The sequence below is a fragment of the Bombus bifarius genome, unplaced genomic scaffold, assembly GCF_011952205.1.
Source record: "Bombus bifarius isolate JDL3187 unplaced genomic scaffold, Bbif_JDL3187 scf7180000007992, whole genome shotgun sequence".
In the NCBI taxonomy this organism is placed as follows: Eukaryota; Metazoa; Arthropoda; class Insecta; order Hymenoptera; family Apidae; genus Bombus; species Bombus bifarius.
Window position 1 is genome coordinate 2,851,171 of NW_022884373.1, and position 18,515 is coordinate 2,869,685.

The window sequence follows — 18,515 nt, forward strand, 5'->3', positions numbered from 1 at the left end:
CTTCTCCAACAAATCCGATTTACATTCTCCACAAAATACCTCCAAACTAACTCATCGATAGACTGTGGATTTTTACGCAAACTCGTATCTTTATAACCTTCCCGGAAGAAATAGAACCTAAACAAAAAATCGTTCTATCTACCAAATATATTCTACCTACAATATAACGAGCGCCCTGCTATGAATATTTTATACATTTCCAAGATTTGGACCTGAGCGAAAAATATCGAGCCAAATCGACGCAGCTTGTTCTAAATATATTCAAATAATTCCGTATCATTCATAGCGATCTAATATGTTACATTCAAATTATATTTACTACAACGCAATAACGACGATATATCGTTGTTCGGTACTGAAGCAGCTAAATCTCCCACAAATACATAAACATATGAAGTCTACTTATCGCGTTTCACGATATAAGACCATCCGATCCAATGGAACGCAACGAGTCTCACTGCGATGCTTATACGATCGGCGGTAGAATCGAGCGGCACGCTATCGTAGAAAGTGATCAAATTTTCACGACGAGCGGAGGACGCGTCATCGCCAATAAATCGTGCGACCGATCGATAATGATCGTCAGATCGGAGCGGACGATAGAGTGGCGGTCGAACAGATCGATCGGCAGCAGCACGAGACCGGCTGGTAAGCGCGTACATACAAATCGGTGGCACGGCTTCCTGTATCGTATTATTTATCGAATCTATGCGGTAACGGTGCATGCGTCCTCGCGCGCGTTCCCCTGGTGCAACGTTCTCTGCCATTGTTTACACCGCGTCGCGTTGCATCAGCTGCACCGAGTCGAAACGCCGTCCCACCAATGCGCGAAACGCTGCACAACGCAAATAGATTCGCGTTACGAAACGGCCAGCGCATCGGTGTTTGCCTCTTTGCAGGAGAATTCTTCAGAAGCATTCCTGATGTTAATCCTTCGAGCACCATGTCTTTCTTTGTATTGGAAAAAGAATGACATAATATTACAAAGTAATACAGTTGGAAAAGAAAGATGAATATTCAACTGCGAAAGTATACAACGAGATCATGCTCTTTTCTTTTGTGGTTGCTTCTGGACAGTTGCAAATTGCAGCTATTTAGGAAGATCAGAATGTGAAGATACGCGCTTTGGTGTTTGGAGCAGCTACCAGCGGTGCAACGTCTAATGGTAACTGAAAATTGATCTTACGAAAATTGTATATTAGTGAAGTTTCATATTCGCACCATTTTTGTTTCTTTTTTCGTTCAATCAAAGACACTTAACGATCTTCAATCTTGATGAGCTTTCAGGTTATTAAGCTTCGCTGTTTGTCTCTTAGGAAGAGAATGGTCCAGAAATGTTCCTACAGTTAATCCTTCGAGTACCTTGCTATCTTAGTTAGAATGTTCTATCTACCATTTCAAAACTGAAGAAAATTTCAGTTATATATTCGTACAAATTTTGTTCCCTTTTTCATCCAATTTCAATATTCAACAAGCTTAAATCTTCAATGTTGATAGATTTTAGGATTTTGAGGTTTCGATATGGGTAGTTCAGAAACCACATGGACCAATTTCGTAAATTGGAAAATACGACAGATGGATGATTTATTAAATTTACCTTGGAATTAACTATCATTTACGTCGTCTTGCAACGAGCGAATCTGTGGAAGTGAATCGATTGTTCTCCAGAACTGAATATCAATCGCGTGACTCGTGTAACAAAATTAGGACATTCGTGAAAAGCGGAGATGACCAATTTCGTTTTTGACAGACTCGTGCATCTCTTAAAAATCTTCCAACACTTGAAACTCTCTTAATGTTTAACGCTTGATGCGGATCGTTAATTAAAACTCCTCTAAATCGTTAACAACCTCTTAATTGTTATTTAACTTTCTCTACTGTTACAGCAAATGTAATAACCGTCTGAAAACTCGAGCGGGGGCGGAGGTGTATGTTGCACCAGGACCTTAGAAACCTCAAAAATCTCTCAATGCATGAAAACCAACAAGACTCGAAGACTCGAAGAAAAAGAAAGCCAGGGGAATACCATGAATGGATGTTCGAAATTCCATGAATGGATCACGAAATATCAGGAGGGAGTGTTCTTCGTCGCTGGGTTAAGCTGGCCGGTGCTCCAAATATTCTTAGCTACGAATCCAAGGACTAATCCCGAACGGTCAGGTATGCCATCTTGGCCCACGGTTCGCAGCCTTTTAAGCGACAGGTGCAAACATTTGGGGGGCAGCGCAAAAAAGGAAGCCAGTAATTGTAAGCCCCGGGTAGAAAAACCAGTTTGCTAAAAACAACCTGGCCTCTCGATCGTGTCTTGTTGCGGGGCTACCGAATAAGCCGGGACGAGTCAGTGTACCGTGCGTACGAGCATCGTATAAGGAATATGTTGGATTCCTTTTGCAGTCTAGAAAATATATACCCGTGCTCCTCCACGCTCGTTCTTCTCTTTTTCCACCCCTTTTTCTCGTTTCTTTTCTTTTTCCTTTTAATCTTTTCTTTTTCTTTTAATCGGCTGAACCAACGCATTCACCAGATTTTACGGGCTTGTGTATGATTTTCATTTCTGTAAAGTGGAATGAGAACGCGTTCGAAAAGACGACTACTATTTTGCAGGCTTTCGTAGTTTTTCTATGTCGAAGTTATAATTTTCAGTCAAGTGCATATTATTTATTTGATGAACAAATAAGCGAGATTAAATAAGCTTTGATAAAGTTATACCATCGAAAGCAATGTATCGTAGAGTTTACGCTACGATGGATATTATAAAGCGGACAATTTCGTTACAAGAGTCATTGTAAGTGCTATTACTTCGAGTTTGTATCTTAACACAAATATACTATTAGCAAACGTAAGATTAAAAGGTTACTAACTTGAAACTTCGATAATTTTACTGTATTCCTCTGGTATCGATATCCTTCAGACCTATAGAGAAACAGCAAAACCTTCTCATTTTTGTAACCATACAATAAGAAATCTAATATATTATTTAAAATACAGCGAAATATCTTGGGGAATTGCTCTAAATTATTAGAAATATATCGGACACAAAATATCCGCGGAATCCATAGAAAAATAAATCGTTCTCAAACTCTCGCATACCGATTCCCAAAAGACGAAGAAAGTTTAAGCTTACGTAACATATTATTTCAAAGATAAAAAGCATAAAACCGCGAGAAATTATTTCATTCATCAAGATAACGATCTGCGAACTTTCTCGAACCGTCTCGCACGAATTCCCCAAAATACAACGAAAAGAGTTCAACGACCGAGTGAAACGACCGATCAACGAGATCGATCGAAACCCACTAACGGTACCCGTTCCGTCTCCAAATCTTCGCTATAAAAACGACCGTGAAGAAAAAAGAAGGAACGAAAACAAAAACAAAAAAAGAAAAAGAAAACAGAGAGAAGCAAGACGAAGAGTGAAAGACCATCGCCAACACTTTTGAAACATCGGAACGGACATTCCGAAAGGCGCACGACATCCGAAAAAGGGGCGGCTGGCAGAGGCAGGCGCGGTGTCATCGACTCCGGAGGATCGACGACGCAATCGATGCGTCGTCGCTCGTTTGAACCGGCCTGACCTTACTTAACCCAAATCTCCGCGGAATCGGCCGGTTTCAGGTCGAACGTCCCCCCAGACCTGACCTCCCTTAACCCGATTCTTCTAGAATACGGTAACGAACCCGCACGCGAAACACGTCGAAGCGGAAATCCTACGACAAGGCCCGTTATCCGTGGTATTTGAATTGAATAACGATCGCCTTTAAATTCGAATCTAGGCGACCGTGGCTACGATCTCGCGCGTGCGCCTTGTGACTTTCATGTACACACGGTTACGTGTACCGACGTAGGAGAAGCCGAGTGGCTAAGCCACGTTCGCGGAACGGCGTGTTCACCTGTCGCTGGTAGAGCGGAATCCTCATTGGGATTCCGCCATGCGGTCTTTTTCTGTTATAGAAGAGCCGAGAGAGGGACCATTGTTCTCGACATCGTAAATTATTGCCACCGGTCGCGAATCGAGGCAGAGCTTTAAAAACCGTGCATAAATCATCCTGCTATTAGAAGGTGAGGCTGGGACCGTCGTTGTTTAGTGCTTGGTCCATTATATGGACAATATCGGTGTAGGGTTTCAGCGGAGCAAATGGGGCAGATTCGTGTAACCGGAGAAGGAATTTCGGAATTGGGTGTACGCCAGATGGAATTTTAGTTATGACGAGGAAATTGTGGGAAATCTGTGCGGGAATTCGGTATGCGATGCGCCGGCATATCGGTTCGAGTAGAGCGAGGAGAATTTGCTTTTTAAATTCTACAGATTAGAGCCTGAATATCGAGGCCTTTTCAAACATTACGAACAATTATAAAGGACAGTATTTTGATATCGTTAAATGGGAACATATATAATGCAAGAAGGTAAAACATTCCTGTGGACGATTATAGATTGATCCTCTCCGCTGTAGTTGTTACTTTTCTATCGATCTATCCAAAGAGATACAAACGCGAGGAAGAAGCGAAGAGAGAACAGCAGAGTGAAATACGTCAAACTTAATCCCAACAAAGAGCGTGAAACGGCGAGCAAAAAAAAACCAGAGACCGATCGTCGTGATCGTCCCATTGCAACCTCTAATCGCTTTAAAATCGCGGTAATCGATCGATGACTTCTCTGTTGAACAATGAACTCGAGTTTCCCCGGGGAGAAACGTTCGCGATAGAATCAGCGACGACTTCATCAAGAACAGAGGTGCTCTGTTTGTGTCGGCGAATTCCAGGACGAGGAACGTACGAGCAGAAAGCTAGGCTAAATGAAAAGCAGCGTATCGCGAGACGCGGAGTTTGTCCAGCAAGCAAATGATTCATCGTGACTTTCACAATGAACGCGACGCGAGACCAGCCAAGGGGAGAAAGGAAAGAAGGAGCGAGGAGGACGAAGGAAGAAAAAGCGTGTTCTGCGCGCTTTGGTCCGCGAACGTCTCGCGGTGCTGAAATAGTCGATGTTTACAGGCGTCGACGGAAGATAAATATAAAAGGCGCCGATGCCATGCGCCGTCGCGAAAAAATGTAAAAGGAAACACAAGCACGGGGAACGCGTTTACCCTAACCGTTGCGAGATGTTTCTATGCAAGACGAAACAGACTTTCGAGTAGAATGTGGACTTCTGTTGGTCGTCGTTGGTCCTCGACGCTGATCGACAACGATGTTCGATCATCGGTGTCGATGACTACTAACCTAGACGACTTCGACAACCGCGTCGATGTGTTTCGTTCTTTTCGTGCTTCTTCGGAGGATGGCGAGTAAATTGGGGTTCGGGGTGATTAACCTTGGGATTTGGAATGTTATTTGGGATTAAAAAAGTTAAGAGTCGAGTGGCGGTCTCGTTGCATCCGACGATAACACGGTGTCATTACGTGTCTGTTTTTATCAGAAGTCAATATTGATCACGTATCAGAGTTGAAGTGAATATATGCGTATGTACGTATAGGTTAAACGATAACGAAAACGACACGATCTATATCGTATTCGAGTCAAATAAGAAGATCACGCTGTATATATAGAGCTCGTGCTTCGTGTGTTATATTAATTCAAACAAATTAATCCTTTCTCGCGAACTACGGATGTTTATGTATCGTATTATACGTTGATTAATTTAAACTTCCTGTAAGTATTACGCTCTAATATTTATTACTTACGTAATATATAATGCAAAAATTTGAGGAATATACATGACGTTCGATAACATACAATGTATAAATAAAACAAAAAATTGAATATGAACTCGCGTATTTACCCCGATTTATTTATAACCCTCCTTCCCCATCTTCAACCCCTTCAAACCTATCGAATACAATTTCTTTCAAACCTATGTCATTCTCTACGAAACACCCTTTAACTAGAACGAGACTGTCTAAAAAATGTTGATAAATTCACAGTGGAATTTGACAAAAACCGCGACGCTGGCGAGACAGCAACATAAAACAGAAATCAAAGACCGACGATCCCGTTGTAACCGTGGATAATTTACAACCGACCACGAGACTGGGCATAATTCACGCGGGCAAATCAGTCTGTCAAATAAACGTACGGCCGTAAATGTACATTTTCACCGCGCTCGCGTCCGAGTGAGATTTTAACGCCAATCTATGTCGTGTATCCATCAATAATCCCGCGGGATCATTAGGCGCTGACTTCTTTCCGCCGTCGATCGCAGACGAAAAATATCTTCGTGATAATTTGCGATCGGCGAGGTACGTTCGTTAAGCTCTATGTCCAACTTCCGAGATATCGAAGTACGAGCTTTTCTCTCTCCCCCTCTCTCATTTCCCGTATTAGAGAGATTTCCAGCTTTTTTCGTGATTAGTGAAAACGTTAACGAGTTAAGTGAATTGAATCGTGGAATTTGAAACGGAAAATTTGTAATCGTAAAGTAAAGACAAAATACGTAGCTTTTACGTTGATTTTGATATTAGCGCCAAGAATTTTGCTAGGCATGGAATAGCTTTTTGGGGAAGTTCTAAATTTTGCATTGTTATGTGGTATGTGAGAGAGAGGAACTCAATATTTATTTAGAACAGCAGTGTAATCTTGTTTGAAGACTTAAATAAACACTAGCTATTCGCTCAGTTTGATGTAAAATATTGAACTATTGTACATAATTTGTGTTTAGTGAACCTCATTCGCGTATTGCAAAGTTACAGTTCGCATTAAATTTCAGTAAAAATATATTATTTATAACCCAAACATTAATACGTAATAACGATTCATTTAAATCACAATAATGAAGCTTCCATAAAAATGTAAAATTATTTCGATATTTTACATTTACGCAAGTTACATCTATTGCCATATCGAATCATATTATGTAAAAACTAACTTCATTCACAGAATCCTACGCTATGCTAAACACAAGCTCCTCGAACAAACAAAAATTCGTCGAACTGCTCTGAAAGTGGAACGAACGTTTAAAAACGACAAAGAACTTACCTCGCACCTGGAAGTGTCCAGTATCTCCACCTCGGTACTAACGTTATCGATGGTAACGCTGTGCCGGTACAGGAAATCTGTAACAGAGAGAACGAGATTACGCTGACTCGCCTTGATGAATGATAGCACCGGGGCGTTCCTGAATATCCCTATCGCCGCGTTTCGTCTACAGGGTTAGCGAGAGGATTCTAAACCCAGGGAAGACGTACGAGCTCGTTCGCCACGAATAATGAAATCGATCCGTCAGTCCTCTTCGAGGATCGAAAGAGAGAAAGAGAGAGAGAGGAAGAAACTTTACGCTGGTTAGCGAACGAGTAATCGTCGGATCTAGCCTAGCGTCCTTGGTCGGTTGATCTATGAAACGATAAATGAAACTGAACACCAGGAGAAAGAGAGATCGATCTTGAGTGGCACTAGACCCTGGTATTAATGCTAGTGAGAACCGAGAAGTTGCCGGACTAAATCCCTGTTAATTCTTGAAATCGTTCCTGTTTCATCTTCGATCCTCGTTCTCCGGCTGAGCCAGGTGGTGATTTACGTCTGTTATTTGTTCGCTGTCCTCAAGCGCCATAGACAGAACTTTCTAGCAAACTGATCGACCAAATGGAGGAAATTGAAAATCGCGATTAATCAGGGACAGGTAAAAAACCAGGTGAGACATGCAGGCAAGCGTTTCGAGATCGACCGCGAGGATATCTGGAACGATAGGCTGGTAGCCGGATTTGTGCTTCGTTAAAACTTTGAACTTAAAATTTGATACTACGACTATCAGAATGTAGGGTAAGTAGTTTAGTAATTGGAAGTTTTATGTTGGTCTGCGCGAGTGGTTTAGTAGTTTGGAGCTATTTGAACGTAAAATAAGTAGTTTAAGAAACCGTTAACGCGCTTGTGCAGTACACTGTTGTTCCATTAGAAACACAAGAGCTTAATGTCTTTTATTATATGATGCTATTAGTACGCATTTAATAGGTATCATCAGACAGGATGTTAAGATAATCGTAGCTTAACGAAATATTCACACCAATAAAGTATATAAATGAAATTCATATAATAATTCTCGTAAAATGTTTTCATCAAATTCTAGAGATCACAGAAATGTTATAAGTTACCAATAGAATAGTTAACATCTAAATGTGATTCCATGTGAAAGTTTGACGAAAAAAACCGACGAAATTTATAAAACATTCTAAAACATTGTTATGATTGCGATTGAGAAAGAGAATTCGAAGACGATCTGTTTAATATTTTGTCCATGTTTCTTCTATATTTTAGCTCATTTCTTCTATCTTCGAGGTATCTCTTTGCATCTCTACAGATGTTATTCTAACTACACAAATAGAGAAAATCGGAATTGATGATTAATTCAAAGCAAGATAAGAAACTCGACTTTAGGTAGAAGAATCCCACGCGCTCGTTAGCCGAACTACGTTGTTCTTACATGCAGCAACTGTGAATATCGAACAGAGATTTTCCCGCGAATAGAAAACGCGGCTAATGCGCGAAAGTCTCGGACCAGTTACTAACGACAATTCCGATTTGACGCGCTGACGCCGGGCGTCGCGCCGCTCTGTCATTACGCCGCTCACTGACAATGACGCGTTGACTTTCGCCATCGAGTCACGATGCAAGTCCTTAACATCCTTCGAAAAATCCATTTTCAAATCGTGACACTCGTTAAGCAGAATCTATTTATACGATAAGAGTCTTCAATGATTCAAGTGAATAGTTAATTAACTGATAATTACGGTGTCTGTCTTATTTATAATTGTGAAATGGCTAACTGATAACTGTAACTAGCTTCTTTTTGATATTATTCTAATATTATTGTGAATTGTTCCGAGTCCTTTCGCGGGCTTAAATTTTCGTGAAAAAACCAAAATTCAATATAAAATGTATCAACAAACTCTGTTCTTACGATTTGTTTCACGATTTAACATTGTTAATTTCAATTATTTATTTTCGAAAATCGCTAGTTGTAAGATACCATCGTAAGTAACTTGAATGTTAAAATAATGTTTAGTTTCAGGAATTCAGATGAGATTTAATAATACTTGGTCGTAATTTTAATTTTCATAATCTTTATGCAGCATAATTTATAATTCCACCAGTCAAAATATGAAAAATGTCTCGTTCTACCTGTTACGCCATGCGGCTTACCATAGATCATATTCTTAACTGTCGATCGCGGCACTATAATGTCGCAGACGGATCGTCGCGGCTGCCCGGCAAACAAACATTGTAGTGGCAAGCGCATGGTTCATTAAGCAGGGCGACCTCCACAAACGTCGACTCGTGGCCGTTATTTTACCTCGCGTAAAAGAATGTGGCGTGATCCGAACGTAGTGGGGGTCGCCTTCCAGAAAAAACGGAAAAAATCGAAAGGCGTGCAGAACTTTTCGAGAAGCCGAACCGTCAACACATCTCATATATCGCGCATTACTTATCAAGCAAAACGCAGTTACATTTCTTTTTGTTGTTCTCTTTATATCTTCCTAGTTGATAATTTGTTAAAATAAACGTTAATTTATTTGTGTTAATTCTGTGGAATTCATTGAACTACCCTTGTTATCCTAATCGAAATAAGGGAATCGATCAGTTCGTGGCGTCGATTATTTAATCGTAACGGGAACTTACAACTCTCGTTGACGTGCTATCTCGCGATCGCGTCTCTCCGCGAACGATCGAAACACTACCCACTACAAGCAGTTCTACTAAATATCAAACTAAACTTCCTTTTATTTCTACAAAAAAGAAAAGAAAAAAAAGCTTCAACTTCAGCAGGAAACCTTCTGACATACGGCTCTGCGTATATAGAACCTTTAAACGAAATTAATAAATTAATATTCGCTACGAGAGAAGGAAACGTGTATTTGCTCGCGAAAGAAACGCGAGGCTGCGCCGAGCACAGTAGCTCTGGCAAGGCGGATACAATAAATAAACGATAAACGAACTCATAAACACCTCGTTGGGAACGATGTCGAAACATTGAACGCGCGGAAACAAGCAAATAAGGATGCTCGTTGCATTAGCGGCCGTTACGCTCGAGAAAGTTTTATTGCCGGACAATGCTGATAGGGAAGCGATTTGACCCAAGTGGAGCGCTGGAGAATTTATTGCCATCGCGCAAAAAAATGTTCACGGGATGCCAGACCGAAGACTTTCAGTAATCGAGACTCTTTAAAACGATATCACATAGAGATTCGTGCGATTGCCTCGCTCGCTTAAACATCATTCGCGTATCGATGAATCGGATAAATTTTCTTCCTAATACACGGTTACTAGACGTCAATTGCTGCAGCGTTAGGTCAAACGATAATAAAGAAGGGACGTTGAAACATTATAAATGGATATTATTAGGAAGATGTAATCTCTTTTTAATCTTTTTAATCGTAACCTTAATTAATTCTAATTTTTTATGCCTTGATGGTACATTCAAGCGTATCATTTGTATTAGAATGTTAACATGAGTGGAGTATATTTAGAGCACCTAGACGTGCAGATAAATTGGTTAAAAAAGGTATTTGTATGTACCATTACTCTGCAATGAAACGTTTCTTATCAGGTGCCGCATTTCATTTTGGTAGCATCAAATTCTTGTACAGAAAAACTTGGTTTATCCACGCCACGTTTATACGAACAACTTAAATTATTTAGCATGTGCCAAATTAGACGAACAAGATATTATTCAGTTATGTCAACTCACTACTGCGCCTCTGTTAGCCAAACTACGCTTCAACATACTTTCAGTTGTACTGTTATACGAACGCCTATTCCGAACTCGTACGCATTCGATACGCAACTGAGTGTTTGGACCGAAATTGTTGTTCGACCTCAGGTGTCCGATCGTCGGTTCCTATTATCGGAATTAATAGGAGCAGTTGGTGGGGATAGCTATTATTATTGGAGTTCGTCGAGCATGTTCGCAAAAACAAAGCTCTAGTGTAAACATACGAAAGTACCAAATGATTTGAAATTTAATATACCTGTACCTTAATTTATTTGTATATACAAGTTATAACACAACATGCGAGGCCCACTTCGAGAGTTGAACGATAAAAAAAATTCGTATAAAATATATATTCAATCTGGCTTCATTTATGAGAATATTGAGGTTTACAATTGAACAAGATTTCAACAAATTTGTTAAACATCAAGAACCATCCAGAATGTAACCGGATCCATGACAAGACGTTTACAGACTCTCCTTGAGACGCAACGTGGTCATTTTTAGCATCTCCCGTGCAGGTAATTAGACAAGACAAAATCAAAACAGGACATTCGTTATATCTCATAAACGAAGACGGATAGAATAAATATCTGTATGTACTTCTCTCATTATTTTTAAGTTGCACAATCAGCTCAGACCCAAAGTAGGTCCAGCGTGTTCTGTTACAACCTGTATAAATGTTATAAAAAATTTTTGCAATCTCAGAAATGCATGTAAAGACATCTAAAATATTCCATATTAATAGGTGAAATCATCTCCTACCTAGATTCCATTTTTATTTACCTTCATAAAGATATGGATAAAAGTAATAAATACGTAAACGAAAAGAATGATAAATATGAATAAAAATATGCATAAATATCCACGGCCTGCTCATAAAAATCTAGATCTGCATAAAGATGCCCGCTCTACTCGCCACAAAAATCCCACGATCGAATTGGATAACATACGAAGATTCTTTTATCCGCGGAAAAATCGCATCCGGCGATCGAATCGGCCGGTAGTCGCGTGCGATCGTAGATTTTCTCCTGGCGCGGGCGCGCGTCACGCGTGAAACGAATCGAAAATACGCCTGGTGATTCCCGCGGTCCCTTTCGCGTGCACTTTCGTTCGTGCACGCTTGAAGATCACTTTTCCGAAGAAACGCCCTCGAACGGTGAAAGCTGCGCGTGGGTCAGTCGATTATTTCCTCGAGGGCGCCGCGTGTGGGTGATGACGCGACGAAAAAAAATCGCCAGGCTTTAATAGAAACTTAATTTCGCGTCTGCCAATCGCGTCTTCCGCGTCTATCGGGTGAAACGTGGCGAATTGCCGGCACCAGACGGTGCGTATTATCAGTTTCACCGGAGTCGAGGCTTATCAGGCTTCTCCTTAGCCGTTTCATTGTTGGTGTTCCAGCTGATCTTTGCGTGGAGAATTACGTGCTTGTTAGGCTCGTTAGATAGTAAAATTGTTTCTGTACGAGGAGAGAAATAAGAGGAATATTTCTGGTGATATAAGAGATTATCTTTGTAAGTTGGATCTAATATTTGAAAAATTTATCTGAAACGTAATAGCTTTTGTCCGTGATCTTTTGATTATAATTTTAAGTTCAGTATTTTTTACGTGTGATAATTTCTAATTTTAAGAAACTTCACAAAAGTTTCGTACAGATCGTAATAAGTTTCATTAAATAGCCAATTAACTTATATAATTCAGTAAGAAAAGCTTTTAGAGTATAAGTCTTTTGGGAACAAAATTAATATTCGTTGATGAAAATTCGATAGAAATTCGAAGGATTTTTGTAATAATGTAAAACGTTATATTTCTAAATTTATCTCATATACATTTATGAAAAATATAAAAAGAAATAGATGATGAAGTAGAGAAAGAAACAAATTAAAATATGAGCGAAAAGTGTATTTTAATTAATTTGCTATTAATCATATTAATTTCTAAATTGTTTAATAGCCACAGATATTTATCTATCATTTTTCTGTCTATTACATGAGAGTCTTTCGTATCGAGGTAATAAATGCAGGTTAGATTTGTTTGGGTTTGACTGTAATGAATATTCAACGACGTAGTAATGAATTATGTATGAATAATACGAGGAATGAATTTCGAGTACGTAGAACTTTCAATGCATCGCTTATACATTACGACACATTATGTATAAGCATTGCAGTGTGTTTTCTACAGAACAATTTTATACCATTTCACTATTTTGGAAAATTCGTTTCGGAAAACTCGTTCTATAGAGACTATACATATTGAAATAAGCTGAAAGAAAGAAATTTTAAACAAATATATTTTACTAATCAAAACAAATTGAATATCGAGCAATCGACCTAATAAAACGAAAGAATAATTTTTCTCGAAATCCATATCTGCTTACGTACAATACTACGTGACCCATCGATCGAACACGAGTGATCTATGAATTGTTCGGGATGCACGATCTAATCTTTGCCGAGTCCAATTCTTGGACCACGAACGAAACGTTCCCATCTACGAAACCTAGACGACGACACACGGTACACTTGCCGTAGCTGACTTTCTAATTCATCATCCAGAATTATTCCACGCAATATGAGCGTCGGTGAAACGGATTTGCATTGTTAATCGAAAAATCGAAACGATCACGTAGCGTACACGCGGCTCCCTCGCAGCTACAGACGAAAAGTATCGATTATTGCTCGTGATCATGAAGAAACGATATCTCTTGTCATTACCTATCGAACTTATTGCCAATAAGAATCGCCGACCTCGTTCCTACTCTTCGAGGAGGAATCGAATTTAATTCGTGCCTGTATATTCGATTGACCATTACTTTCTATCCATGCAGATTGTTCTGTCGGAGAACGGGTAATCAATCGCGAGTGCAATCCGGATAAAGCTCGACCTCGCGCGATCGATCGAAAAATTCACGGGATTTCTGCAGGAGAGGAGAAAACTCGGCTTTCTATTTCATTAGTTATTGCAAGGAGCGAATTTTCCTCGGGCAAGTAGGCAAGTTTTCTTTGCAGCAGTGACATACGTAATTATTGGGCATTTTATATAACTTCCGTAGGATGTGTAATTACGTAACATTTATTCGATTTGTTGCTATTCTTTCACTTGCCAACTGATGGAATTCGGCGAGTATCTTTGTAATAGAGGCTGATGAAGATTTCAATGGAAGAAAAGATTCGTTCGTGTCCTTGAACGTAAAATATAGAAGATTGTCCTAAGTTCAATATTCTACCATAAAAAGGTCGACGTGAATGCTCGTAAAACTAACAATGTCTTATTTGATGACACGAAAATTTATTGTCACGTAGGTATATATTTACTGTAAAACAGAATTGGACGAACAACAGACAAAATAAAAAATATGGCTGGCTATTTAGTTACTATTCTTTCCTGCGATGTTCAGAAAATTTAATTACTACCGTAAAAATACATTTTGAAATAAATAAACACTACTATTGGGTTCGTAGCTAACCTGTAGTTACATTACAGGTTAAATCGCACCATAAACATTTCCTGTCCGGTTTACAGCTACGACCCTCTCATGGTCGCGCTCTATCTGGAGCATGGAATAATTGCCCTGTATACCGTCCCTGGTTTCGTTCCAGTTTTTCATCTATCGACCATACACGGGACATTGGCTCGTCGCTGACAACGTCATCCGTACTCGGCTTTAAGGGTCGATTAAGCGATTATCTCTCCCTGGATCGGTACGCGTCAGATTATCCGCTTCCTGGTTTCATTTAACACCGATTACCCGTCTTTCCACCGTGAAATTTATTAAATTTTCACTCTTTTTATGTAAATTAGTTTTTATACTTTAATGCATATCGATATTGATAACGTGCCTGACGCATCTATATGTTAGAATCTCCTACGAAATTTAGATAAGGTAAGGCTAGAATTCTTTGGATCAAATTAACCAGCTATAAGCGTCTTTATAAATAACTCGAGAATTTTGCACTCTCCTCGTAAACAATTTTTCTCGTAATTCGCTAAATTCTATTGCGAACCACTCTTAAGCGACCCACATTCGAAGTAGCTTATTCAAGTCGATATTATCGGCGTGATAAACGGTGAAATATATCGTGTACATTGACAGTTCGACTATCGCAGCTTCAAGCTTATTCTATTCTATTTTTACCATCGAATCAATTACATACAGATTTCAGTTGTATTTTTAACGATTCAAAAAGTACATAAATAATATACATACATTGGGTGGAAAATGTTTTAATCGCGTTCTAGATACCAGATCTATTTTTACGTGAAAAGTCAACTTCTACCCGTCCGCGTGATACTTTCGCCCGCAACCTTGTGCCTTTATAAGCCAAGAAAACAGAATTTTTCTTAACTCGTTGAAGCGTTCGTAGAAACGAAAGGGTAAATACCCGTAATCACGAGTCAATGAAGTTTCTTCTCTCTCGCTAATCGACGTCATCACGTGTATTATCTACGGAACAGTTCACCGAATATCGTAAATCGATCGATTCACATTGTCAGTGACCGTATCGCGAAGAAGGGATGAGAAAACTGGACATTATAGACGTAAAAGAGGTGGTTGGATGGTTCTAAACGAGGGTCCAGAACGGTGTCATGGGACACGCGACATAGAGGCCTACGGCGACACTCGAGTTTCTCTAATCCGGTTGATCAATCAGTTCCAGCAGAGTAATTTCGTGATATATGTAGTTAATCGGTTAGGAACGCGGTGTTTTTCCAGCGATATATCTTCCAGCTGGACGGAATAATTCCGGCCCGATTAACGAGTAACGCGGAATCGTAAATTTCGGTTTTATAAACTGTTGGCGCTTTTCGATCGAGCCTAGCGACTCGTTTGATCTCTTCCTGAGATCCTTACGGTATATAATCCGCGGTTATGTCGACGCTTGAAATACGGTTCGATCGTGAAAGAATTTCAAAGATTTATCGACTGCTGAAGCATCGAGGAAGATAGGGCGGACTACGTAAATCTGGCCTTTTTCCGTAGACGTCTTATTACGCGAAAAAGAAATAACACCGATACTTCCTTAACCTGATTCTTCGAATTAAAGCTGAATAATTTTCGAGCATACATAGCGTCTATTACTGATTATTCAGAAAGGTAAAACGAACGAAGATAGAAATAGAGAGAGAAACATGTCGAAGAATCAGACTGAGAAATTGTCGCTATAACGATTTATGAATCAAATATTTGGCTCCTTTATATCTTTCTGCATACTTATTTTATGGTAATCGCTTCATACATTTTGCTTGAATAAAAGGAAGAAAATAATTTTGACTGGCTTTCGAACTTGAATACTCCACTGTTTTATGTATATTTTATTTAAAAAAGTGCTATGTTATGAACTTTTACCAACACGCATTTTTATATTTTTCATATAAGAAAATTATTAACATATTAACACTATATCATACTATATTATATCATTTAATGTTATAATAGTATTATACGTACTTATACCTAGAACAGTGTTGTACGAGCAATTTTCAAGTATCCGAACTAGAAACTGTTACAAGGAACAACAACTACGATATGATCTAAAACTTACAGAGTTAAGACAGCGTATATCTCTAACGAGCCACCCTGTGTAACTGCTAGAAACCATCGTGAAAAATGAAAAGAAAGTATGGAAAAATCGTCAACATCGAACTACCCAGCTATTAACGCACTCCACTTCCTTCGAAATCTTTGCAAGATTTATCGAATATTGTTCCCGAAGCTAGATTCGCGGAGATAACTGTTTCGACTGGTATTCAAGAACGCATAGATCGTCGACGGGACAGGACTTTCATCCACTTTCTTGTCTAGCACCATCCATCAAGCCTTCTAATTACAGCTCTTGAACATTGACCGAGAACGGCGTTAAACACTATCTACGCCCGTTCGCGGCCTTCCGTTCCGTGAAAAACGAACGAGAACCGACGCTCGTAACATTGTTCCGAAGAAACATGCCGTTCTTGCAACTGCGTTTCGTATTGTTAAAGACCACGCGCCCACAGAACGAGAGGAGAAAAGCCAGGACGCGTGCAGTTAGCCAAGAGACCTGCAGGATGTCGTTATATCTCAATCGTCCGCGAGGTTCGCTCGAGATTTCCTCCGCGATAAAAGTTCGTAAAAGTTAACGTCATGATCGTAATCACCTGCCACAAAGAAAATCGCGGACCGGAAGTCGAGCTCTACGGTCGTGCTTCCTGTCGACGATTTTTAAACGAATCGTTGGAGATTTTATGAGAAGGTACATTACGTATTGATGCGAGCTTTCGTGTATAGTAATTTTTGTACGATCTTATTCGGGAATAAAGAATTCATAGATCATAGAAATGATCAGCCTTTAAATTTTCGTAAAAATTTTACACGTATATTTACAACGGAGAAAGCGAAGATTCCCAATAGACGGAAAAGACACGTTTCCATTAATTTTGGAATTTATATTACTTACGATTTGAACTGCGTTCTTTCAGCGTTTGAAATCTTTATAAATGTAAAACAGTAAATGGTAAAAAAATGCGCGTTAGAATCCTATTTTTTTTTAACTATTGTGTAATTGGCACTTACGGTTATAACTTGAGATATAATCTACGTTACGGTAGAAAGTTCGAAATGTTAGAATAAATAGTTTTACCACTTACAACATTTTATACGATATTTTATATGGAATTTATTTCTGTATTTTTCCATGGCGAAAAGGTCATTGTATCTTACCTTCCACGTGTATTTCCTTATCACACCGCCTATTAATTACGTTTCGCGTGATAATACTGCATCTCACGTAGAAAAAAGAAGGAATCGCCCCTCGAAACCTAGGAGTTAGATAACCACGTTGCATAACCACACACTCGCAGCTATTAAATCATCGGCAAAGGGAACACGATCTTTATTACTATTTCATAAATCATTCAACGTCCACATAAATATTTCTCCATTTTCTACCACCCGTATACGTTCATGAAAAAAAGGAAAACAAATCGAAATCCAGCAGACCTTGCTCCAAGCACGTACACTCCATTCACCGGAACAAGCTGTTTCCTCAACAGACTCGAACCGAATCAACTCTTCTTCCTCCAAACATCTACCGCCCACGTAACCCAGCCAAGTTCCAACGAAATCTACGTGCAATGCCCGAAAAGGGCGCCTGCTTAGCGTGGACACGCTGGCTTCGCGATTTTCCACGTAACATCGTTTAACGTGAAATTCTGGTTAAAAGAAGCAAAGAAAGAAGAGGAAGAAGCAAAACGTCGAGAGAAAATAATCGAGCACCATTGAACTTGAACTGCGGTTCAAAGATTCCAGGGAAAGGTCTTGATCCATTTGCAACAATTAATTAGATTCGCTATGCAAAGACTGAATTTGTTGACACTCGAGCTAAAGTTAATAATTAATATTCAAAATTATATTATTCGATCTTGAATCCTCTCTGAACGGCATTCGTCTCTTAACGTAACACACGTATCATTAACAGTTGCTGTTCTGAAAGCAATGGACCAGCGTAGCATATATTTCCGCAATTCGTCTAACGGTTACAGCTATTACTCGAAATAGCCTCGACGCGTAGAAAAATTTCACGCTGTTTTACGATCGTCGACGAACTAGTCCAAATGGTCAGCCAGACAAACGCGCCACATTAATTAAAGTAGCTTTATCCGGATCTCTAGGGCAAGGAAAAGCTATCGCGACGATGGGACACACCTGCTTGGATTTTTCCACGGGCGGATATCCGTGGCGTCTCTCGCACACGGCTGCACGGCAATTATTATAGCAAGATAGCCTGCATGAGTTATGAGAGAGATCTGCATTCTCTTCTCGATCCTCCCCATAGGCTCTATT

At 39.6% G+C, this 18,515-nt stretch overlaps 1 protein-coding gene across 5 annotated transcripts in view; it reads right to left on the minus strand.

Moving 5' to 3' along the window:
* LOC117205583 (ras-related and estrogen-regulated growth inhibitor-like) overlaps positions 1–18,515 on the minus strand; it is an 87,366-nt gene that overhangs the window by 46,478 nt on the left and 22,373 nt on the right. For 3 of the 5 annotated variants that reach the window (XM_033444148.1, XM_033444146.1, XM_033444147.1), the window contains one exon: positions 6,970–7,046. In XM_033444148.1, the coding sequence (XP_033300039.1) occupies positions 6,970–7,046 (77 nt within the window). Of the gene's footprint in view, positions 1–2,861; positions 2,914–6,969; positions 7,047–10,500; positions 10,761–18,515 lie in introns of those variants that run through there. The other 2 variants (XM_033444149.1, XM_033444150.1) reach the window with 2 other exon arrangements.